Below are 25,556 nucleotides of genomic sequence, written 5' to 3'. Positions count from 1 at the left end.
CATGATTAACATTTGAACCATCACCACAAAAGAAAGTTTTTCTATTAATGTTTGTCTTTATGTTTCAGGCTGTTCTGAACCAGAAGTTCACTGACTGTTTTGTGTTGGTCTTTCTAGACGCCCAAGCTGGAAAAACAGTGAGTAATTACACTGTAAGATTTTTTTACTGTCTTCTATTCTAATTGTACAAATGTCTCAGGAACGTCCCTTTTCCATTTCCTTTCTCCCACAGAGTCTGAAGGTTGTCTTTCGGGAGCCGCTGCCATCACAGCCACAGGCTAGCAGCAGTCCTCCTCCTCAGCTAGTGTCCATGTATCACCACCTGGAGTCTGTTATCAACACTGCCTGCTACAACCTCTGGACAGGGCTGTTATAGAGCTGAGCAAAGCTGAAGTGCTGTAGGCAGCAGCTACACCACTCACTGAGGTGGTGGTGGTGGTGGTGGTTGCATTGTCAGTCTCACTTTGCACAGATAGATAAAACAAGCATCCTACTGTATGCTGATGTTACTGGATTTATGCAGCAGCACGTTAGTTGCACCGGATGCACTGGGATACTGGGTGTTTTTATGTGTCACAAAATGGACACCTAACGCACGAAGACCAGAATTTCAAAGCTGAGTGGATCAGGACAGCAATCCAAAGCCAGGAAAAATGGTTTCCACTGATGTGTTGCTCCTTGGTTTGTTTAATTGCAGCTGGTGTATCATTGTTGCGTCAGTTAGCTCACTCAGCCTCTAACCAGTTGGAAAAAAACGAGGTTCATGCGAGTATGATAACCACCTCACATGTCCTGTATTTTCTAGCATTAGATGTGAGAATATTCCAACGTTCGCCGGTAACGATTCTGAATCCCAAATGATTTGATTCTACAGGCGCCCAACAACACATACTACTACTCTCACTATAGCTTTAATAATACTCAAGCAAATCAAGCAAGTCACAAGTATTAGGGCAATTGAATTTGCCCTTTTTGGTCTGTTTTGTTTCCTCTGATCACAAACATGAATTACTTGTATTTTAAACAATCCCCACAGAAACACTATTAACAAGTTCTTGTGCTAGGAATGAATTGTCTGTCAGTCTCCATCCTAGACAAGCATTCTTGTCGAAAACATTAAAAACACATCAGACTGACATATGTATGATGATGTGATATGTTTCTTTATTCTGAGGCATTTAGTTAAGAAACCATATCCCCGTTGCTTTTTCCCCGGCAGAGCTGCAGCTGCTTATTTAGGAGTAAAAATAAGGATGTTTGTTTTAGTGTCTGTATGAGGATTGTTGAAAATGCCAAAAATACTCTTCATTTCCAGAACGACTGAATTTATCTCCTCACCAAAACTGCCTATAGTGAAGTTCCTTGAGTTAGGCTAACAGTGTATAATCAGGTTCTTCCCTAGTGTATAAGAACTGAGGCAAAACAGCTCAGCTACATTAACTAACATCAGAAAGAATTCATGCACATTTATCAAAAAAAGCTTCCAAGAAACAGCAGCGCACTTTTCTTATTAATCCTGCATTTTGTAAAGTCACACTAAGTTATTTATGTGGCTTTTCTGCACAGTCGGAACCTGCAACTTTTCTGTTGACACTGTGGAGGAGAGTGGGAACATAACCACTGTAGCCCATTAGGGCAACACACACCATGTCTGACATTACAGAACAGCTGACTGTTTAGTGACTGACTTTATTGACTGGGCTCTAAAATAACTACAGCCAACTAGCACATATATGTTCTCTGCTTGCAAGGAAATAACTTCTCCTCTCTTATCATTCAGAAAGGGAAAGCAGAAGATCAGGGAACGTGTTTTTAATTTTCACAACACTCTTGGTCACTGCAGAGTTTCAGTTTCTTCATTTCAGATGTCGTGAATATATTTATTTCGAATGTATAGATGACAAAGATAAAAAATGAGTAGAGCTTAACTTCTTTGCCCTCTTGACTCTGTTCATTGCAACTGCTGCCAACTTCAACATCCTGGGTCAAACTTCCCATTCAAACCACATTTTTTTAAGAGACGCAGTCATCTTTCAATGTAATTGTTTTACCGACATCCACACAGAGACGTCATACTGTGAGATCTGATCAGCAACTATTTCCAGGCTGGTGGAAACAATTGGGAAGAAAAGGGAATCTAGAGGAAGGTTCTGGAGAACTGGTGGAAAAGGAAACGTCCCATTTTTACCAGTGGAGAAAGCAAAGTTCGATGTTTTGTTCTTTTCCGTGACAGAAATGTCCAACGTGTGTCAGAGGTTTGGTTTAATTAATCTGAAGCTTTTCACTTCTTACTTCTATATATAAAAGTGCAAAAGTTTCAAATTCCAGGCCTTCATTAAGAGGTCTGACTGATCTTGCATCCTGTGTCTGCTGAAGGCATTTTGCTGGCTCTTCATGCTACATCAGTGTTCTTTATGAATGAGAGACAGCAGAGATGTCAGCATTGCAGAGTGGGAAGGCTTTTATGTTGCGTTCAGTGTCAGTCGTGCTACCCACTGAAACCCCACTGCCATGTCCTGCCCTGAAGTGCCTTTCTGTTTATTTATTCTCAAACTACTGTTGTCATTCCATCAGCTCTGCACAGAAGCTTTTTGGAAAAAGAAAAAAAAAACACACCTTCCTGATGGTTTACAGTGAAAGTGCCTGAGTCTGAGAGAAATGTGACAGAAATTGCTTTTTATACGTCAGAAAATGGGTCATATTCACTTTGATGATTTGCATAATAGCAAGCCACATGTCATCAGCGCTGCGGATTTCTAAAGCGTGTTCAGAGGGGATGAGTTTGACTCTCAAACAGTGCAGCTGGTAGATCAGAGCTCACTTTACTGTGGGACACGAAGCCAGTCTGATGCATCACAACAAACATTAATGACATTCAGCAGCCTGAGATTTGACCACAGTTTTACTCGAATGAAACCAAAAAAACTTGTTTGAGCTTCTCATGGATGGAAAATGAAGGACTGTGGAGTAAAGCAGCATTGTTAGAGAATTCAGTCTCATTGTCACACACTGGGTACTCGTCATGAAAAATGTGAACTGTACAAGTTAGCACTGTAATATAAACACTGCACTGTCTCCAACTGTTCCATGTATATTATGTACATACACAACACTTTATACAGTATGTGAAATGCTAAATAAACCAGTAAGACCAAAGACAATGTGCTAGGTCGTTTTTACATTTACCCTAAGTTTGATATCTACAAATAATAAACTTTTAAACTGTATTTTACACATAATTGCCAACATGAGGATAATACAGATTTTTTTAAAAACAGTACTCATCAGTGTTTTAAATCCTCAAACAGAAACTGATTTTTAACTTGCGTCTATTCTTTCTAATTGGGTTAGTACATGCACATAAATGCCATTAAACTTCCCTATATTAAAATATCTCTGTACATCAAGCTTAAAAAAATGCCTCCAGATGACATCACTTGGAGGAACCTTCAGTTCAGATGATGTCATCTTGTTGATCACACTATGGAGTTGGTAATGATAGTCGGCCTGCTTTTCCAGAGCTCCTCCAGATGACATCACCTGACTCCTAATGATAAATAATTCCTCCAGGCTTTTTCAGCTGGAAGGAAAGAAATATTTTTAAAATGGAGAAGTCAGAGGGAAGTTTAGAAGCATTCATGTTCATTTTATACCCAAAACCAAAGCCATAGAAAGCAAGTTGGAAATTGCTGAAATCGTCCTTTAATACATTAGCTTTAGCCCACAACAAGAAGCAAGAAACCTGGGATGGAACAGACTGATTTTATTTACAGCTCATGTGCACGGTCTCCCGAAAACAGCATGTTATCTAAAATAGTTCAGTATTGAGGCCATTTCTCTCACTGAGAACCACAGAGACACCAGTACATGCTTCCATAACTAACTGTAAAACTCTCCATGCTCATCTTCCAAACAATGTATGTCAGTCTGTAAATCACTTCTGTTAGCTTCCATATTGACTTTAAAATTCTCTCTTTATGCTACAATGCAGCATATTTTTGTTTCACAAACCAGGGAGGCTCTCGGTGTCTCTTCTTCTCTTTTAGCTGATACATATTGCTGACACATACGTGAGCCTGCATGAACCCTGCAGACCAGGACCCTAAAGCAGCGCATTGACAACATGCCCACTGTTGTCCATCTCAAAGTGTTTAATATTTCGTACATCAAGTAACCTACAATTATCTGAGTAGTTGTTGGACTCAAAGTTGGACCCATTGGTGCCACTGAGTTTGGAATGACTGCACCTCACTCCTCAGACGTGAGACTCACCACAGACAGAACTCCCCTTTTTGTTTCCTCTTGTCCTGTTGATTCCAAATCTACATGAATTGATGTTACTAACGACATAACACCCGAATAAGAAGCTTGCGTAAGTTATTTTACTGTGTTTGATGTTCACTATATCCCTGTGCAAGTTATGTGGATTTAACTAATTCTAACTTTAGTTTTCTAAAGATTAGGTGATACTTTGAATTCTGTGTTGATTTTTTTAATGCATTCTATAGCTAAAATAATAACAAGTATGAGTATTGTCGAATTATTGATGGTAGTACTGCAGATTTACCTAACAGAGTAGTTACATACAAAGTGCTTATATCTGAATACATGTACTGTTTTCATGTGTGTAACGTCACGATGAGTTGACTGATGATATTTAGCCTCAGTTACATTTTTATAATTACTGATTTAATTTCACGTGCATGGTGATAAAATCACAAAAGGCAGCTCTGGGGAGTCTCTGTGTCCTAATAAACCAACTCGATTTGCACAAATACAATACACAGTGATCTAAACTCCAAAAGACAAATCTGGCTTATTATAAAGGATATATATTCAACAATAAACAGGAATACACAAATATATAATACTGTGAATATCGTGATTTAAAAATGTAAAAGATGATACAGCTACAAGGGGAACTGGATGAGATCAGGTCTGGTTCTAAAGCGACAGACTGTAGTTTGACAAAACCTCCATATATGAAGCTAAACCTCAGCTCTGTTCCCTAAATTGGACAATTGTTGAACCAACTTTCATTTCTATTATCCAAATGTGATTCCTTGTGTTGGGGATGAACACGCCTTCTTTCCTCATCAGCTGTGTCGAACATCAGCCCAGTCATACTTTCAGAAGTATATGTGATTTGAACTGTTTGAATCAATGTTCATCTGCATTTATCTAGTTATTACATATGGAAAACATGATCAATCTAGAGACGGTGATAAGTTGTTTACTCGATTGGAACAGATGACACAGATTAGTTCTCTTAGATTGCTCTGCCTTTCATGTGCGGACTGGGTTTGTTCGGTTAATTAATCAGGATTAACTGGATCATGAGCGGATATTTTCTTCCTCCGTCGCTTTGTGGAGGTTTATTTGATTTGTTCTAGAACATCTGTGGATCATTTTACTGCTGATGAGCTGCTCTCATCTCCTGATGCAGCCTGTGTATTTCTGCTGTTAGTTTTCTTCCCTCCTGCCTGGTGGAGGATGGTGATGTTACCTCACAGCTCTCACGCTGCTTCTGTCATCAGCTGTTCAGTGGATGTTACTTGTTCAGAGCTTTCCAAACGTTTCTATTGGCTATGACCAATGTTTGTACAGTGCTTCTGTTTGATGCCCCCTCATGTCTCAGGTTCAAACTGACTTGCTTCTCTTCCATAAACAGCTTTCTGGTCTTCATGTTGATCCTGTTTTTGTCCTATTTTTAAGAATGGGAGACGAATATTCAGTACAGTACTTCACACAGACAGACAATAACAGATATCCCTTAGTTATGAAATACTTAGAGTGTATACATAAATTACCGGGTGGTATGAAGTGATACATGCTGTGCAAGTGCACCATCCATCCATCTTATCCTGTTCAGGGTCAATGGGATGCTGGAGTCTATTCCAGCTGCCATGGGGTGAGAGGGGGAGTCCACCTTGGACAAGTCTCCATTCTGTCTCAGGACCAACATAGAGACATATTCAGACAACCGTGCACACTGACATTCAGACCTATGGGCAATTTCCAGTAACCAATTAACCAATGGGAGGAGTTTCCACAGGAAACAACACAAGCACAGGAAGTCTACACACAATTCTTATTTTGGTTGTAGCACCTACCCAACACTGTTTTACTTGGCAGAACTTTGTTTTCTTGGATCCAAACATACGTGTTGTTTTCTGGACAGCAGTGTTCGATGAGTTCAATCCCCCAGAAGAGACAAATCTAAAGAACCTTTGGAGCATAGTTTCCTTCCTCCCTCCAAATTACTCAACCTCTGTCCTCTTCTTTCCATCTCCATTCTCTCGCTCAGTGTCACTCACAGCACTTTATTTCTGCACACCCACTGAATTTTAATCTCACACTCTTTTCATCTCTTTCCATCTCTCCGCGCCCCATTTGACTTTGAGCTCTCGTCGCTGACTGGATTTCTCCAGCATTGGTCCGTCCTCCTTTCCGAGTGCAGCAGCTTTCTCTGTGCTCTGCCCACGAATCCTCCTTCCAGCTGACATCAGTGTCATTTTACTCCCTGAAATCTCCTTTATGGCACACGTCTGTGGGCAGCTGGCTCACTCTTCATTCATGTTAAAAACACCTGGAAATGATGGCAGATCTTCTCTGTCTAATCACTGAGATTCAGCATTTCTGCACCACTGGTTTTGGGCTGAGTAGTGTGGGCAGGAACTTCCTGCAGCCGTCTCCTATCACACATCTTTTGTCTCCACACTTTTCATTTGTGCCTCGAACCTTCTGACACGGCTCAGAATGGATGTGGGTATTCTTCACATTCTGTGGGCAGCATATCTGTGCCAGTTAAAATATGAAAAGTGAATAGAAGTTTTAGTAGAACATAGAGTAAACAAAGCCTCTTTCAGGGAACGTCTCGCATATTTCAGCAAGACAATGCTAAACCACATACTGCATCCATCACAACAGCATGGCTTCACAGGAGAAGAGGTGCTGAACTCACCTGCAGTCCAGACCTTTCACCCACATAACGAAAAACCCAGCAACAAGGGCCCAGGACTGTTGAGCAGCTAGAATCCTGCATCAGACAAGAATGGGACATTTCTGTCTTAAAACTCCAGCAACTGGTCTCCTCACTTCTCAGACATTTACAGACAGTGGTTAAAAGAACAGGGGATGCTACACAATGGTGAACATCACCCTGTTCCAACATTTTTTGAGATGAAATAATATTGGTAAAATGTCTCAGTTCCAATATGGGACATGTTGTTTATGTTCTATTGTGAATACAATTGTTGATGAGTTTTGCAAATTATTGTATTCTGCTTTCATTTACATTTTACACATCGTCCCAATTTATTTGGAATTGCAGAGGTAGTTTTGCTCTTCGGCCAAAAAAAAAAAAAGACTTTTGTGAAAACAGAGTTTTTTTTTCACCGTCTTTAAAATAATTCACCTACGTCATCACTGCTGCGGGTAAATAATTTTAAGGTCACAGCATTAGTTAAGAAAGATGGTGACGAGGAAGTTTGAAATCCTTGTCTTTTTAACAAGCTTTTTAGTTTTTAGTTTAAAATCTAGACCTATAACACACTGTGTGCACAATTATGAGGCAAGTTGTATTTTGGAGGATTAATTTTGTTATTGTACAACTACAGTGCTGTTGGTCAATTGAAAATGTTAACAAACCCTCAGACCTGAACATTTAAGTAGTAAAAGGGAAGTTTTGGCCTTCTTAAGAGAATATCTACATGTACATTAGAATTATTATGCAACTAAATGAAAAACAAAGATTTTCCCATCTAACTTGTTTATTTTCATCTGTTAAAGTGAAAATAACAAACATAACAGTCACAGAAACTGACTTCCATTCACGGAGTCAGTCAGTTTCTTGATCTGGTCAGAATCAACTTTTTGTGCAGCAGCAACCACAGCCTCCCACACACTGTTCAGACAGGTGCACTGTTTACCTTCACTGTACATGTCCTGCTTAAGAAGGAACCAAAAGTTCTCATTAGGGTTTAAGTCAGGTGAAGCAGGGGGCCATGCCATTAGTTTTTCATCTTTACTGGCAGCCAGTACTTTGATGCATGTGATGGAGCGTTGTCTTGGATAAAAATCATGCAGACTTTTTCCTGTAACACTGCTTGAAGAAAGTGTCTTTTAAAAAATTGGCAGCAGGTCTGAGAGTTGATTTTGAGTCCAACTAGCTCATCTTTAATAACACCTGCCCACACCAGTACCCCACCTCCACCTTGCTGGCGTCTGAGTCGAATATCTTAGATATTTCAAGAGTGCTGCATCCCTGTGAAAGACTTTTTACAATTTCTGACTTTTCACAGTTCGTTACATCTCTTTTTTTGGCCCCATTTTTCCTGAGGAGAAGAATCTGCCTAATAATTCCGCACACCTTGATACAGGGTGTTGATCTCCTTAGTCATTACTCAAAATCACCTGATATGCTTTAAATCCAAGAAGCATTCAACTTTATACAGCTTGGACTTATGGAAATTATAAATAAAATGATGATATGGTCAAAATAATCACTTGCCTAATAATTGTGCACAGTGTATATAGACGTCCTATGAAACACATGGCTCCAGTCCGGTGGAAGAGCACATAACCACATGTCGTGTCATCAAGTAGAGAAATGATACAGTACCTAAGATCAGTACATGGAGGGCTACATCAGACTGACTAAACTGGTCTGGATCTTGACCTGACACAGCTGAAACTCAGCACACACCCACTGATGCACAGGTCAAATATAGTCTCACTATGTTAAACAGCTCTATCTTGTGGATCCTTCATATCACTGCATTTACTGTAAAGTGCTAAAAAAAAACTGTATTGTATTTGATTAGAAACTTTTTTGTAATTGTCCCAAAACAATAACAACATGCAACAAAATCAAATTTTCACCTTAACAGCACAACTTGTGGTCAAACTTTCAAACAGTGAGCATCTAGTACTCTTTCTTCAATTATTTCATTGTGTGCTACATCACATTTCAATTTTTTTATTGATCAAAAGGAGAAAACATTGTAACAAATAGTAATCCTCAAAGAATCAAATCAAATATATTGGTGAAAATTTACTTAGGTTTCCTTTTGTCTCTGACACGTGTGCAAATAGCACCACAGTGGAGCATCTTGTGCAGATGAATAAGGACGGATCACTGATTAAAGAAATGTGTGCACACATTCACCATATGCAAGGACTTTCTGCACTGCACAGCCTGGTGTGGAGCACTTTTCTCCCCAAACTCTTCACCAACAAAATATTTCATAAACTCTGAGCATGACTGGAACACAGCTCATCTACAAACACGGTCGTCGAACAGTCACACTCACTTGTGGGGAGCTTTTTCCATCAGTCTGCTGCTGAACAGATGCTGCGAATGCAGAAATCCTGCTGTCAAACAAGTTATTTGGTGCTGGCCCAAGCCAAGACCACTGTTTACTGTGAGATTGGATGGGCATTTCTCTTCTCCCCCTCCCTGCTTCCACACATCACACACACAACATTACCGACTAGCAGGAGCAACGTTAGGCTCAGTGCCATGCTTGAGGACACTTGGACATGTATGACTGGGGACTGAACCACTGTCCCTGTAGTTGGAAGATAACCTGCTTTAGTTCCACCCACTGCTGAAAGTCTGCATGTGTGTGATGGGCTTTTCCACCTGACTTAAAGTGCTTTGGTGCTGAAGTCAGACCCATCATGTTTCTCACCATGTTACACAGTGTGAAGTTAACTCTGTAAATGATAAATAATCTGCACTGCTATCGTCTATTCAGCCGTTATCTTAACTGTTGATCCTGTTCAGGGGGACTGAGGTGCCGGAGCCTGTCCCAGCTCAGATTGGGCAAACAGTGTGAGGGAAGAAAGTAAATTTAGTCATATGGTTAGATAATTAGCAAACAATCAACCAAGATGAGCTATTGAAGAGGTCACAAAGAGGACAAGAGATCATAGGATGGGTCGTGTTTGGAGGAATGTTTGAGATCACAGCAGGCACTTTGTTGGTACAAGGCCCAAGCAATGTAGCAGATAGTGAGTCCTGGGGTCGCAAGATCTAAAAGAGGGTAATAAAAGGGTTTTATTGACTTCGTTACTGACATCTTCAGATAATCTAGAAAGGGACAAGAGTGATGACTGTCAACTTTTGTGAGGGTGGTTCCTTTCTTGGGTTTAAGTATAAATAGAAGGGGTTTGAGAGATACAAGTCAGAAACAACACTCAACATCCATGTGTTCTTCTCCATGCCGGCATGTATTAAACTGAGATGGTTCATCACGCTGATTTCTGTCTACAATTCTTCCAAGAGGAAAAATTTCTATTACAACAGTGGGGGAACAGTGGGGAAACTGCTCCATTCTGTCACAGTCGCCCCCAAAATCTACTCTCCATTCATGTGTGTGTGAAACATTTGCATCCAAACTCCTTCGCTTTGCTCCAAAGTTGAACCTGACTGAACTCTGACCTGTTAAATCACAAGCTCCTTCAGGGTCTAGCTGGTTTGAGAAATGAGAGCGGGGGAGCTGTTATTCAGAATCTGTGCTATTCTCCTCTTCAAACTGATAGAAGCAGCAGACAGGGAGAGGGCTTAATCAAATGTTTCCAAAATGCACCTGCAAGGTGATGCCAGGAGCAGAAAGGGGCAGGACATAGAGTGTGTACGGTGAACGTGACCTGCAGATGCTGCTCTGGTGTGTAATGATTAAAACATGCAGGAAGTGAACGCGTCTTCCTCTGTCTCACAGTTAGACATCAGTGCAGAGTGAATGTTGGTTTGCCATTAGCTCGTGTGGTTTCATTTCTAATGATTCCATTCTGAGAGATATTTACTTACCTATGGACAAGCTGTGACTCGGGAGGTGAAGAGATGCTCATGGTGGTTACTGGAGTGTGTGAATGGGAGAATGAGAAGCAACATGTAAAATGCTTTGGATACTGAGAAGATAGACGTACAGACCATTTCTTTATTTCTTTCTTTTTTTTATTTCCAGCTCTTTGTTTGCTCTCAGAGAGAACAGATTGGAACCACTGGGGAGGGACATGAACAATAATGACAGTCAGTGGGTTGCATTGGATATAAATGGCAGCAAGGGTCGATATTCCCCCAGTATAAGCTATAAGCAGCTCCATGGTTTGTGTTGTACTTGTTCCTTTTGTTCATCACGCAGTACTCAGACGTGGATGGAAACCTCCACATGATACGCTCTGTCGGGCTCATGAGGAGTCAGGAGCCCTTGCTGTCAGAGGACCTTACAGTAAGTAAACCAAGCAGTACAGACTGTACGCTACGACTGAAAACTACACTAAATATTAGGAATAACTTACTTTTTGAGACTTCTGAGTGTCGAACCCCCAAGACACTCAGGTGGAGCAGAGTTATTCTCTGTGATAAAGCGAAGGCAGAAGGTCTTAAAAGCAGCATCTGGACCAGGAGCTACAGATAATAAACAGCACGGTGGTGAGAATTCACAGAGTTGGTGGCAAAACATAATTAGACATAAATAACACCTATTATTACATGACGCAAATTATAATAGTGCAAAGTTTGTAGCTTCAACTGAGGAAAACACAGGTTTTTAGCAGCTTTAAAATCTTTTTTTTTAATCAGAGAACTTTCCAGGAGCCAAAGTAGATTCACAGTGAAGGTCACACAGACGTGTAGTTCAGTAACTGGATTTCTAACCCCTCTGCACCTCTGCTTCTTATCTAGTGCACTCAAGTGGAGATTAAGCTGGGGTCTGTCAATTACAGTATGCAGCTGATAAGGCAGGAAAACATGTGATTTTCACCTGCATCTTTCTCACATTGATTCTAGTGGAGACTATGGACCGTTTTCTACTTACAGAAAGCAGCACAACTATTTTTCAGACTAGGTGTCAGTCCTCTGCAGAAAGAAACTAAAGTGATACATGTTGTTTGCCTGTTGTTAAGTCCAACAGTTCATTACTGAATAAGAAAGTCTTTGGCAGGAGAAGAACATCATCACTGCATCATCATTTCTGAGGTTTACATAAAGATGGAATCATTCTAGGTGTGTGAAGACAAATTGTTAACATGTTTGCCGTCTCTTTCTTCAGAGCCCCAGGTCGTCTCTGGAGGGCTCTCGGCCAGTTGGACAAGTAGACAAGCACATTCTGCTGCTGGTTCATGGAGTGGGAAATGCAGGTAAGAGCTGGGGAAATTCAATCACTGATGATGACTTCAAATCAGCCAGGGCTTAAAGACCACCAGCCTCAGTGTGTAAAATGGGCAGTAGACAGTCACTGGATAAGGAGAGGGCTATAAATACATTTAGAGACTGGAGCCCGGAGACCTTAAAATCTGTAACAAGACTAACCGGAAACCAGGGGGATGATTTTAGAACCATGAGCTATTTTCTCAGTGTTTCAGTTAAAACTCTGGCAGCAGCATTCGGTCCAAACTGGAGTTGTGAGAAATGGTACAGTACATTACACAGGTGGATCTGAGCAGTAACAGCTTTGTTGACTGACTGAGTTTCCATCCAAATGTAGTGACTTTAAAAAAGTGATGTGTTTCCATCCACTACTGTGGATGTACAACTGGAAGTTATCAGTGTAAGTTTGTGAATAGAAAAAGCTGGTGTTGGTGCCAGTGAGCTACTGCAGACGAAGAAGAGGAGAAGAACTTAAATCGGGCAATGAAAAAGTGTTTTATGGTGAAGTTACTGACCATCACCAGCATCTAAAGCCTCAGATTTTACAGATTTAACCCATAGATTCACACATTGGATTATGACATTGGCTTAGATCTGATCAACCTTATAAAGTTAGATGCCACTGGCAGAGTAACTTCTGTGTTTTGGCCTGATGGTCTTGTTCCTAGTGATGTATAAAGACTAAAAGAGGCCAGTTCATGTGTTTTTAAGATACTAAGATGTAGATCAGGGCCTCACTACTTTGCTTAACTGATTTTCCTCAGTACAGTGCAGAAGACTATTAAATACACATTTTAATACACACAACTATAAAACTGGATTAGAGCCAGTTACTCTACCAAAGGTTGATGTGAAGGTTAATGTGGAGTTTTTTTTATGAAGGAAAATGATTTGACATTTGGTTCTGTTTTTTTTCTACCATCAGCATTTCATCCTGCCCCCTTGTGTCTTAGTTCCTCTCAATTAACATGCAAGTCGGACCACGAGAACCCATGTGATCCATCATATAGCATTACTTTCCAATCAACATGACGTTCTCGCAGAGCCCCTCAGTTTGCCACAGTCCACACACCCGGCACACAGGTCCGCTGTTAACTACCTTTCCTTAATACGTAGTTTGTGATAAACTAATCCAGCAGAGTTGTAGGTTCTCTCCAGGTCTGAACCCCTGTGAAAGTCTCCATACTGTATTTTGTCTGTGTTTCATCTCAGTAACCATAGCTCACTTTCAGCTTCATACTTTCTTTCTGACTGAGTGAAAACTGAGGTTTAGGAAACTTGAGGTGACTGATTGTAGACTAGACCGGCTGTCACTTAGTATTACCACACGCTGCTGGATGCTGTATTTTGATACTGAGGCCGATCAGGGTTTGATATTTTCAGTCAGTCTGTCCTTATGGTTCCTACTGCAGACAGAAACCTCACAAATGCAATGATCAGCCACAGCGTTAATACATTATGCGTAAATGTAATGCTGGTCAACAGATGATACTGTGTTATGGGGCTGTGGAGCTGCCGACCGCTCACAGTGCCCACACAGCATTAAAACCAGCAGGGGGTGTTAAGGTTCTGGATCATCATGTTTCTCACCAATCATGTTCTTTAAAACACTGTACAACCCTGTAGCTGCTGACAAGGCTTCGTTTTCACGAGTTAAAAAAATGACAGCATATGAGCTATGGCAGTAATAAACCATAGGTGCAGGTCACCCTGGTTATTAAGCCACTAACACCCTGAACAGAGCTAAGGGTCAAATGAAACAGGTGCAGACAAATGAACTGTAGTCCTCACAATGCTCCCTCACAGAAAAGAAGTCCAATGTTCTCTTCAAGGTCTTGTCTGTTTTCACAACAAGTGCTGTTATTGCCATGACAACAAGTTGCCACTGTCAGTGACTGATATATGTGGAGCGAGATGCTGAACACAAGAAAATACATATACAAAATTCAGATTCAGCAGTTAGTGTCTGATTTACTGCAGCAGCATGTTGTATCTCCTGTGGACATCTTGATGGCACTGTTGTACTGGGAATGTCTTCTGTCTGAGACAGACTGAGATTACAGTACATCAGTGGGGTCTCAGAAACACCACTCAGAAACCCAACAGCTTTATTGTGCAGCATGGCTGGATGGCTACACTTAAAGCCTCCTTCAAGTGTGTCTGTGTGTTTTAGTGCACCAGCAAAGTGTTAAAGATTTGTGTAATTGTAGCAGGAGAGACTGAGGGTTTGTTCCCCTCCTTTTTGTTCAAGTCCAGAGATCACAGACGAGCTGCTCAAGTGCTGCAGGAGCTCAATTCGGCATCTGCAGGAAATACGTGGTGCTACAGGATCTGTGACAGAAATGATAAATGCTCTTTTCTACCTATCACTCAAAGCACTTTACACTGCTTTTCATTCAGCCATTCACCCTCACAATCACACACACACACACTAATGGGGGCTTCTATGCAGCGGACATGTCTTGAGGTTCAGTGTCTTGTTGGGGTTCAGTGTCTTACTCAAGGACACTTCAAGATGTGACCAATATTTTTTTGTTCTGTACACAAAAGGACATTGTTTCTTTAAGCACATGATGTCTTTGGGATTTGGGGCAGTTACTCAGTGGGTTGGGTGGCCCCCTACCGACCATAGGATCGGAGCTTTGTACCCCGCTATTCCCGACCGCACGTTGTGTCCCTGGGCAGACGACCGAACCCCAACAGCCCCCCTCCCATCCCCAGCCGGGCAGCGCTGGACATAAGGCAGGTAGAAATTGGGGAGGGTGGTTTCAGGAAGAGCATCCGGCGTAAAAACTGTGCCAAATCAACATGTGGACAAACGTTCCACTGCGGCGACCCTGAACTCACAGGAGAAGCTAAAAGGTCCAAAACAAAAAAAAAATATGTTTGTGATTTATTATGGCAAATTTTATATTTATTTTTTTTTTTTTGTCAAATTTTGTTCTTTTAAAGTTGAGTTCAGTTGAATCTTCTGAATCTTCCTAAATTGTGATGACAGTGACCTGATTCTGGGAACCATTACGTGCAGTGTGTGACTATAACAATGGTTGTCAGAAGAGGTGGGAACATTTAAAATTCACATTTACTCTTTGTATATTTGTAATAATGTGTACATGCTTGATGTTACACCCTGAAATGATCACAGATATCAGATTGCTAACATTAAACATCGAACCCTGACACAAATTATTAATGAACAGAGCATGAAAAGGAGCAAATCCTATGATTGACACCAGAACTCTACACTCAAACAGTCCACATCTGCCACCTGATCACACTGGATGAAAGGCAGAGCTGGATGGAAGTTGGGAAGCTCAGAAGTTTTTCTCAAGTCCACAACATGAATAAAAAAAGAATTTGCACCATTAAATACAGATAATTCAGATTTATAACCAATATTCAAAGTATAAAAACAAAGCTGCTGCTGCCTCACAACTAGAAGTTGATGGGTTTGCATCCCAGGCCTGCTGCCGCCTCTCTGTGTGGAGTTTGCATGTTCCTCCAGTTTCCTCCCACAGTCCTGAATGTTAGGTTATTAATGACTGTGAATGTGATGAATGTGAGTGCATGGTTGTCTGTCTGTGTAGGTTTCTCTGTAGTGGCCCTGAGACACACTGGAGACCTGTCCAGGGTGGACCGCGCTTGTCGCCCTATGACAGCTGGGATAGACTCCAGCCCCCCGTGACCCTGAACAGGATGGTTACAGATAATGGATAATGGAATTTATCAGGACTCGAGCTGCTTTCAGGGAGCGTAATTATTTACTTCGTATAATATTTTTCCACATAATGACAAACATCAAATGATTAAACTAGTTATGGAAGCAGAAACAAGCTAAAAATTCTTAGGCTGCATTTCATCTACTTTTTTGTTGTATGTCCTTGTATTACTAATATCAGAGTTTTAATTTAGCAGCAGGGTTTGCTAACATGGATTCCCATGCATCTCCAGTTTTCCCCAGCCGCCAACATTTCTCTGACACCATTTGTTAGTGAACTGCTTGGTGATACTGTCTGTGTCTTCTCATGTAATTGCAGGTCTTCAATCTCAGAAAGTTGCGACCGTTTGGATCTGTCTCCATAGGCAGAATGAAGTGCAAAGATGTCAAAATAATAATTCAACTGACAGTGACAGATGCAATTTTAAACAAAAAAAATCAATTAATATACGTAAAGAGGTCAATTGTGTTTCCAGTCAATACCTGGACAACCAACCTACAGCAATCAAAGCGCAGCTAACTATATAAATGTGTTAAGAATAAGCTCCTCCCTCCTCTCTATGGGGTCTGTTCTTCCATTCTTACGGCAGCATTCAAGTGCACAGAGGACTGAGGAGGAGTTAAGGTGCTGAGTGTTGACATGAGCACGCAGCAGTTAATGCCCTAAATATCCCGTATATAAAATGAAATATGTAAAGTATTTCAAACAGTAGCTGCTCTGTTGTGGTTTCTGCAGCTCTCTGTCCCAGGACAGATTAGCTCTTAGATTCATGCATGTGAGCCGCCTACATTAACGGCATTTGCAATAATATGAATTGATTTTCCTATTTAACTGAAGACCTTTACGTAATCATTTTATATTTTGGGACATTCTGGAATCACTTCATCTGATGAGAAAACTTTTACGTATCAACTGTGGAGCAAACACAGGTGTCAGAATAAAGACTGGTCTGAAGGTCTCAACACCTTTTTATATATTTGTTTGCAAATGATATCTTTGTTTTTATAAATAAACACAACTGTAATAAATCATAATACAATTATTTTATAAAGTAATATTTGGGGTTTCACTATGTTAAACTATCTTTATGAGGCACACAGGGTCTTGTACTGTAGGTATCAGGTTTCAGTAAAGGAAAAGAAAGAATTTGCTAAATCTGTGGTGTATTTCTTGACCAGGTATCTAATCCCATAAGAGGATTCTTCTGCTTTTTCACCACAGCTTAGCAGGTGAAGAAGTCTGGATGAGGAAAACCAGAGTAAACAATGAACCCGACTTTGCTAACTCCTTAATGAACTTTGAATGATTTCTTGACTTGAACGTCATCATTCCTCCTAAAGTAAAAGTGCCTCCCCACACTGATAGATGGCAGTTTGACATATGCAAGTGCTCTGTTTAAAGTGATTTGGATTTAAAAAGGAATAAATCCTAGAAATGGGAGGTTTCCAGCTCTGCAGACCCCTTTGACAAGTCTCATTGTGATGTATGAAATAAATGCTGATCTGTGTGGTTTGAGCTTCCAGGGGCTGATTTGCTGTCCTGTTCTGTCTGCAGCATTACTTTCATTTGAGCAGTGACTTGGCTGATGGCGATATCTACCTCTACAATAAACCTGGAGGCCAAGGGACAGGAGGCAAAGGTAATCACATTCCCTGAGTGTGTGTGTGTGTGTGTGAGGGACCTGAATATAACGTGACCCTGATGATGACTCTACCCCCTTTGCAAAACTCTGTTTACAAAGTGTTGTGCTCAACTTTTTAATACTTTATATCATCAGTTATTTGTAAATGTCAGTATCCTTGGGTTTTGGACTGTTGCTTGGACAGAACAAGACATTTGAAGACATCACTATGGACACTGAACCCTTGTGCTGGGTTTATTAAAGATGTTTGATATTTACCACATGTTTCTGAATTTCTTAAATAATCCTATAAAAAGCTGAACAGAAATGCATCATCACTTTTCTACTTATGTTTTTGTACTTTTTTTTTTTTACATAGGTGCCACTATTTTATGCAGCACTTGGACGTTTAGACAAAAGTAGCATAAGGGAAGCTGGAATTAACAGGCCTTGTGTGAACAGGGGTCAGGATGTGGACCCTGATCTGTGTGTTTTCTGACACCTTTCTTGACCATGGACAGAAGGAAATTTTTCTCTCAATGACTCCTGTCCACCACAATGTGGATTTAATTTTGTGCCAGATGATCGTATGTGGACTTGAGATGAAAGTTGATACCAATACTTCTGAGACTCACCACACACCTACGTTTCCAGGTTTCCTCCCCCTGCATCGGCACATTGCAGCTACTCTGTGTTGCTCCTAATCTCAACCTTTTGTCTGAACCATATCTGACTATGACCTAGTGTAAGTATGAGCACATGCTGTTGAAAATACAAAGTAAAATAGTTTTTTTGCACTGTGGACAAAATGTTTCTTCAAAAGCCGAATGATTAGTTTTTCCTCTAACTGCTGTACATGTTGGTTTGACCGACAAGAGCTCTTCTTTCTTACAGTATTGATTGTTCAGGTTGCACACGCCAGAATATATTGGTAGTTACTGTTCTAACAGTTGTAACGTGACAAAACATCTAAATAACACAGCTTCTAACCTCTGAAAATACCTGGAACTTGGACTTTGTATCAGCTTAGTTTAGTTCCAGCATGCTGAGACAGGAACAGGCTAAAAACCATTTATTAGAATCTTTGCTTTATCATCAGCTTCTCTCTTGTTAAGATGCTGATCATTAGGTCTGCTCACACTTTCTTTTCCCATCTATAAGTCCACATGCTACACACTTCCTGCCTTCACTATTTACCCACTTCTAATTTCTTTGATGCAGATTAACACAATGACTTTCCCGAGGCGGCTTTCTCTTTTTTCTTTTTCCTCTGTTTTTTCTTCTGTGAAACCTCGTCAGGCTGCTGCCAGGTTCAGCCGTCACACCATATGCTTTGCTCACTGAAAAGTGAGGTGGACAGTGGAAAAGAACACTCACAGTGTCCTGTCTAATTTCACGCTTTTATCCAAGTAAAGATTCACGACTTTGTGTGTTTCTTTTAAACTTAACAGTAATCTATTCTATTTCTTGTGCAATGTTTTGTCATTTATCAGCTGACATGATTTACTTCTGAAGTCAGATAAGTTCTGCTGCTGGAATTGCTCTGTGACTGTACGGTTTCCGGGTTCAATGTAAAATGGTTGCTGTGGAAACTGAATAAATAACATCCTTAAGTAGCTCCCACCACAGGCCAACTCATTATGGATGGAAATGATGAGCTAACTGAATTAAAACCCTCAGTTCTAATTACTAATGTGATTGTAATGTCCTATCTTGCATTGCCATTTTATCTTAGCATTTAGCTCCTAATCACAGTCCTACATTATCAGTTTCAGAGCGGATTATACTGTTTGGGCTGGTTAAAGCAGGTTTGTTCTATTAAATAAGACCAAAGTTTATAGTCATGCTGTTTGCTACAAGAGCATCTGAATTGTACATAAAGTGTGTACTTGAGTCACACGGCTTAGACTTGACCCTGTCATGAACCTGATGCTGTCTGACATTTTCTAAAGTTCTTAATAGAGTTTTAGAATTTTACATTGTAGATCATAAATCATAAATGTTCACAGCATGAAAGTGTGCTCTCAGCCAAAACGTGTGTGTCCGACAAACTGAAAATGGACGGATGAAAGCAACAAGTCCCAAAGTAATGTTCTGACTCCAAATGTAAGACACGGATATAATATACTGTACTGTATGTTTGGATGGAGACTCAAACAACCTTTGCTCACCTGTCAGATATTACACATGAAATGTTATTTCTGGCTCCTGAACTTAACACTTTGTAGTTAATGGCGTAGAAGCTCTGACTTTATCTCATTAGTTTTTGCTGCTGTTGAACAAGGTGCTTACAGTCACTGATGCTGCCTGATCTTTGACCCGTGTGAAAAATGACTCTTTTAGTATCTGACAGGAAACACAGGTGAGGGTCTGGTTATCTTACCTGTGTTACCTGTCAGCCTATTAATTATCTACTTTCTAATGTCACCCACAGTAACTGCAGCGTTGTGCTGAACACTAACCAACTTGGTGGTTGTGTTTTAACGTCAGGAACATGGGAGCAGACAGTTTTCATACGATGATCGTTCAGATACACTCGAGTCTCTCACAGAACCCCTGTGAACACTGCTTTGTGTAAATGGAGATTGGAATGAATTTAAAGACAAGTGTGCATGCAAATAGATTTATTATGTGAGTTTGTGTGAGAGCTACTGATACTGAGAGCAGAATACGCAGGGCATATATACTAAAGATGAGTTGGGAATAATTATTTATTCCTCGCTGAGCAGTGGAGGAGAGCAGCGTTCTGCATGTCTCCAGTAATCATGTGAGCTGCTGGAGCTGGTGTGACGCTCCTGGTGCACTGAGAACGTTCTTATGTGTCTTTGCTATGTGCGTTAATTTATCACAAACTTGCCGAACCAATGCTCTTTATTTTGGTGTAGACTCTCTTCTTTGTTGTACATTGTCTTTTCATCATCGTGAACATAAGCAGTGGGACTAAATCCATCGTCTACAAAAACACAGAACAGAACCTAAAAAAAAAAAAAAAATGGTTCGATTTTTTAAAGCCATGTTCTTTTCCTCAGTAATTAGGACTATCTGTGCCCCCTAAACAAAAGAAAAACTTCAGTGCTTGATGAAAAACATAATGAGCAGCTGTGCAACAACATAATAAGATAAGGATAATAGGCTCCAGTCATGGAACCTGCACCTCAGAGGGTATTAGCATCTTTACTCATGGAAAAAGGTATTTGCTCCATATCTAATCTGTTACCACTTATCCTGTTCAGGGTCAAGAGGGGGCTGGAGCTTAGCCCATTGTGTGAGACGCAGGGTCCACCCTGGACAGGTCTCCAGTCTATCTCAGGTCCAACATAGAGAGACAAAGTTATTCTGTTATCATGATAATAGCACACAGTCTGGCCACACACACTATGATTCCCTCAACATTAAAATAGTACCGTGCTCTGCAGTATCACACTCCCTGCAGTTCTTTATCCTTCAGCATTATTAAAACCATATCCATCTCTGAGTTTTTCATAGAGTTAGCATGGACCTCCCAGCTGCATGGAGTGTGGTGTCACTGCTGGTTGATCCAGTGTTTCCTGCTAGGCTGGCTTTTCTCACACACACCCAACATACTGCCAATACACAACCCAAATCTATAGGAAATAAGGTTCTAATAAACCTTGGTTTTTGTAAAGTAACAGTTAACAGATGGATTTTTTTCTGGCATTTTGAATAATTCAGCTCTTTATGAACATGTCACCCTGTGTACAGAAATGAGCCAGTATGACTCTAGAGTAAAAGGACAGTATGTTTCTCACTGCTGGACAATGGAAGTCTTGAGTCACATGTCAGGTTCCATCACTTTTAGTTTGTCCATTAAAGATTAAAGGGCGATTTCATCAATTCAGCCACTAATTACAAAAGCAGCATGGGTAGTTAAAGGTGCTCAGTCAACCTGAACTCTTAGTTGCTATATGCTATAGGTTTAGACTGTAGGGGACCCCCCCCCCCCCCCCCCCCCCCCCCCCCCCCCCCTCACCCCACCAAGTGTAATGAGCTCCTCTCCTCTATTTTCTCTTTATACATTTATCTGCCACCACTGTATGACATTAACGTCTTTGTCCTCCTCTGTCTCCCTCTCTCTGTCCCTTTCTGCAGGTGTCCCTGGGCTTTGAAGCTGTGTGTCTTCCAGCGTGCAGCTACTGGTCCTACCAACCTGCCCGATGTTTTGTTGTTACTTTTGTTGCTCTTTTTCTTTTCTCTCCTAACTTTCCAAAAACCCCAACAGGTCAAGGCAGATGTCCGTCCACCCTGAGCCTGGTTCTGGTGGAGGTTTCCTCTGTTAAAGTGGGTTTTTCCTCTCCACCGTTGCCTATGTTGCCTTGTATAGTCTGGACTTTATCATGTGCGTTTGTTGTTAATTGGCGATATATAAATAAAGTTTAATCGAATTGAATGAAGCTGGAAAGTTGCAGCAACAAGCTCCGTGCTCATACATCACCAGTTGAATGTGCGGTGAACTCTTTTCTTTCAAATCCAGTGAACTGTAACATGTAGATGTAACACATTCGTGTACACCTATAGTACCTCTAGTTGAAGTCCCGTATTAATGGTAAATTATACTTTGACCTTTATTAGACTGTGTGGCAGGTATCAGACTGCCCACAGAGCTACTCCTGACTTAGTGAACCTTTACGTTCTCCATTCTATCTCCTAGCCAATAGTGATTTAATTTTGCTGCCCCACCCTCTAGTGCAGCCATCAGCAAAGTTTTCTATGACTGTCACCTTACAAAAGGCAACTAGTGCCATGTTCACATGCATGTCTTTTATTCTATAGTTAGTTACTGCCTTACTAAAAGTTTTTATTAATTACCAATTCTCTCAATTACTCACCAATGCATACAGTACTGTAAAAAACCCTGTTGTGATGTATTGTTCATTTGCACACTTAATTTTAAATCGTGTCTTGTTGGTGCAATTGGCAGAGGAACAATTCGCTGGATGTGTCAATTTCCAGGATTTTCCTAACAACCTGCGAAAAGAGGCTCAGCTTCAAGCCTGGATATGGTCTTTCTGTAGCAGTCTATCATACAAAGCCTCTGCACTGTTGATTAAATGTCTTCTCTGTCAATTCATTGTTTTCCACATTTAGCTAGACTCTCTGAAATGGTACAGCTGCTCCATGTAGCCTGATGTTTGGCTGGCGGAGTATAACATTTTTTAAATGTTCTCCTTTGCACAGTGCATGAATTAGTTGTTGTTCTAGGTTTAGTGCTTTTTTTATACTCTACATATCACTTACTCCACCTGAATGTAAACAGCATTTGAAACCTTCACCATTTGTATACACTCAGTTATTACCTTCACTTTAATGACCACACATTTTGTGGCTTTTGAGCTTTTAAATCTTTAGAGAGGATATTTGTATTGTTCTTCTCCAGTACAAATGCCATTTACATGTGTTTGACTCAAGCATTTGACAGTGACATTACTGTTGTAGTGACAAATCCCTGTTTTTGTGAACACATCCACTCTCGTCCATGTATCATGCTGCTAACTCATATCGTGCAATAAAAGCCAGTACCATGTCAAAGCTAACACATTCAAACAAGCAGTGTTATGGGACAGCTACAGCCACAACACTGAAAGTTGGTGAAAGTGTGAGATTATTGTGCAGCAAGAGCAAAGTCTGCTCTTAACCTCAGCTTGGAAGCAGGAGAAATGGCCAGTATTAGGATGTGTGTGACTTTGATAAAAGACAATTATGATGGCAACTCAACTGGGTCAAAGCATCTACAAAGCTGCAGGTCTTCTGGTGTGTTCTCTGTATTCAGTGGTCAGTACCTACTGCAAGTGGATCATGGGTAGCCAAGGCTCATTGCACATGAGGAAACAAGACTAGCCGTCTGATCACTGATCAGAGGAGTTACTGAGCACAAATGAATTAAAATTACAGATTGTTGTATTTGTCATGTCCAATGTTTGTGCAGTGTATTTAATACCTTTTCCCTGTTTTAGCCAACTTCAATTATTACCTCATCTAAACCAACATCCTGTCTGCTAGACCCTATTCCAACTAAGCTGCTCAAGGAAGCTTTACCCTTAATAGATACATTCATGTTAGATATCATCAATCTATCTTTAGAAACAGGCTATGTACCACAGGCCTATAAGGTAGCTGTAATTAAACCACTACTTAAAAAACCCTGTCTTGACCCAGGTGTTTTATAGGTCTCCTTTCCATCATTAGAAAACACTCCTTAAGTTTACATTGCTATGCTGATGATACCCAGCTATATCTATCTATGAAACCAGATGAAAAAAATCAGTTAATCAAGCTTCAAGCCTACAAGACATAAAAGACCTGAATTTTTTACTTCTAAACTCAGACAAAACTGAAGTCATAGTCTGGGCCTAAAAATCTCAGAAATATGATGTCCAACCATATTCTTACTCTAGATGGCATAAGTCTGGCCTCCAGTACTACTGCAAGGAACCTTGGAGTTATTTTTGATCAGGATCTGTCCTTTAACTCACATATAAAACAAATCTCTAGAACAGTCTTCTTCCACCTACGGAACTTTGCCAAAATTAGGAGCATCCTGTCTCAAAGTGATGCCAAAAAACTGGTCCATGCATTTGTTACCTCTAGGTTGGACTACTGTAATTCCCTACTTTCAGGACGCCCCAGTAACTAAAGAGCCTGCAATTAATCCAAAATGCTGCAGCAAGAGTGCTGACTGGAACTAGAGAGATCATATTTCACCTTCACTAGCTTCTCTCCATTGGCTTCCCATTAAATCTAGAATAGAATTTAAAACCCTGCTTCTTACATATAAAGCTCTGAATGCTCAGGCTCCATCAAATATAGAAGACCTCATAGCACCATATCATCCCAGTAGACCACTTCGCTCTCAGAATGCAGGCCTACTTGTGGTTCCCAGAATTTCCAAAGGTAGAATAGAAGTCAGAGCCTTTAGCTATCAAGCTCCTCTCCTGTGGAACCAGCTCCCAGTTCAGATTCAGGAAGCAGACACCCTCTCTACTTTTAAGTCTAGATTTAAAACCTTCCTCTTTAATAAAGCTTATAGTTAGTTATAGTTATGCTGCCATAGGCTTAGACTGCTTGGGGACCCACCCCCCAATTCACTGAGCTCCTTTCCTCCCTTTGACCCTCTCTCCTCTCACTACACAATTGTCACCACTGTATGACATTAACTCTGTGTGTTTTCTCCCGTAGTTGTCTTTGTCCTCTGTCTCCCTCTCTCTGCTCCTTTCTGGAGGTGTCCCTGGCTTTGAAGCTATGTGTCTTCCAGAGTGCAGCTACTGGTCCTGCCAACCTGCCCGATGCTTTTCTCTCTTCACTTTCCTCTCACCCCAACCGATCAAGGCAGATGGTCGTCCACCCTGAGCCTGGTTCTGCTGGAGTTTTCTTCCGGTAAAGGGAATTTTTTTTCTCTCCACTGTTGCCTATGGTTTGCTCCAGGGGGAATTTTTGGGTTCTCTCTATACATCTTTATAGTCTTGACTTTATTCTGTAAAGTGCCTTGAGATGACTGTTTTGAATTATTTTTGAATATACAAATAAAGTTGAATTTAATTGTTCATTAAAATGATGAGACTTTCATCCCAGGAACAGGTGCATCCTATGGCCATGAATTAAAATTTTATTTGAAATTTGGAGGGTTTATAAATATAATATGTTTTAAATTACTTCCTCTGTTGTGTTGATGAAAAAGCAACAAAAAAGCCTCCAGCTGGTTGTGGACATAAAAACATTTCCTCAAATTACTTGAGACCAAACTCTGCAGTGACCACATGTCTCCATCTGTGCTCGTTTATATTGTTCGAAGACATTTTAATGAAAAGTTACCTAAAATGGGGAATTTTGATGTCTGCATTATCCTCGATCACACAAATGGTACAACTCAAACGAGATGAAGGGAATCGCTAAACACTTTACATTTGTGCCTAGAAAATTCTACTTTGGTCTCATTCATCTACAGAACATTCAATAGTCAGAGTGGTCTGGCTTTAAAACACGGTCCTGAGCAAACTGTGCAGAGGAAGAAATGTTCTCTCTGGAGAGTAGTCATGTTTGTCTG

At 40.6% G+C, this 25,556-nt stretch overlaps 2 protein-coding genes across 6 annotated transcripts in view; one reads left to right on the top strand and one right to left on the bottom strand.

The window, feature by feature from the left end:
- szt2 (SZT2 subunit of KICSTOR complex) overlaps positions 1–1,580 on the top strand; it is a 90,984-nt gene extending 89,404 nt beyond the window's left edge. For all 5 annotated transcript variants that reach the window (XM_067514526.1, XM_067514524.1, XM_067514527.1 and 2 more), the window contains 2 exons: positions 69–137; positions 233–1,580. In XM_067514526.1, the coding sequence (XP_067370627.1) occupies positions 69–137; positions 233–376 (213 nt within the window). In that variant the 3' untranslated portion in view covers positions 377–1,580. The remainder of the gene's footprint in view (positions 1–68; positions 138–232) is intronic.
- Positions 1–25,556, bottom strand: part of hyi (hydroxypyruvate isomerase) — a 237,436-nt gene that overhangs the window by 163,992 nt on the left and 47,888 nt on the right. The gene's annotated exons all lie outside the window — the stretch shown is intronic.

The sequence above is a fragment of the Channa argus genome, chromosome 8 (genome assembly GCF_033026475.1).
Source record: "Channa argus isolate prfri chromosome 8, Channa argus male v1.0, whole genome shotgun sequence".
NCBI classification, from domain to species: domain Eukaryota; kingdom Metazoa; phylum Chordata; class Actinopteri; order Anabantiformes; family Channidae; genus Channa; species Channa argus.
The sequence above is the reverse complement of the archived record's forward strand: the minus strand, read 5'-3'. Positions and strand labels throughout refer to the sequence as shown.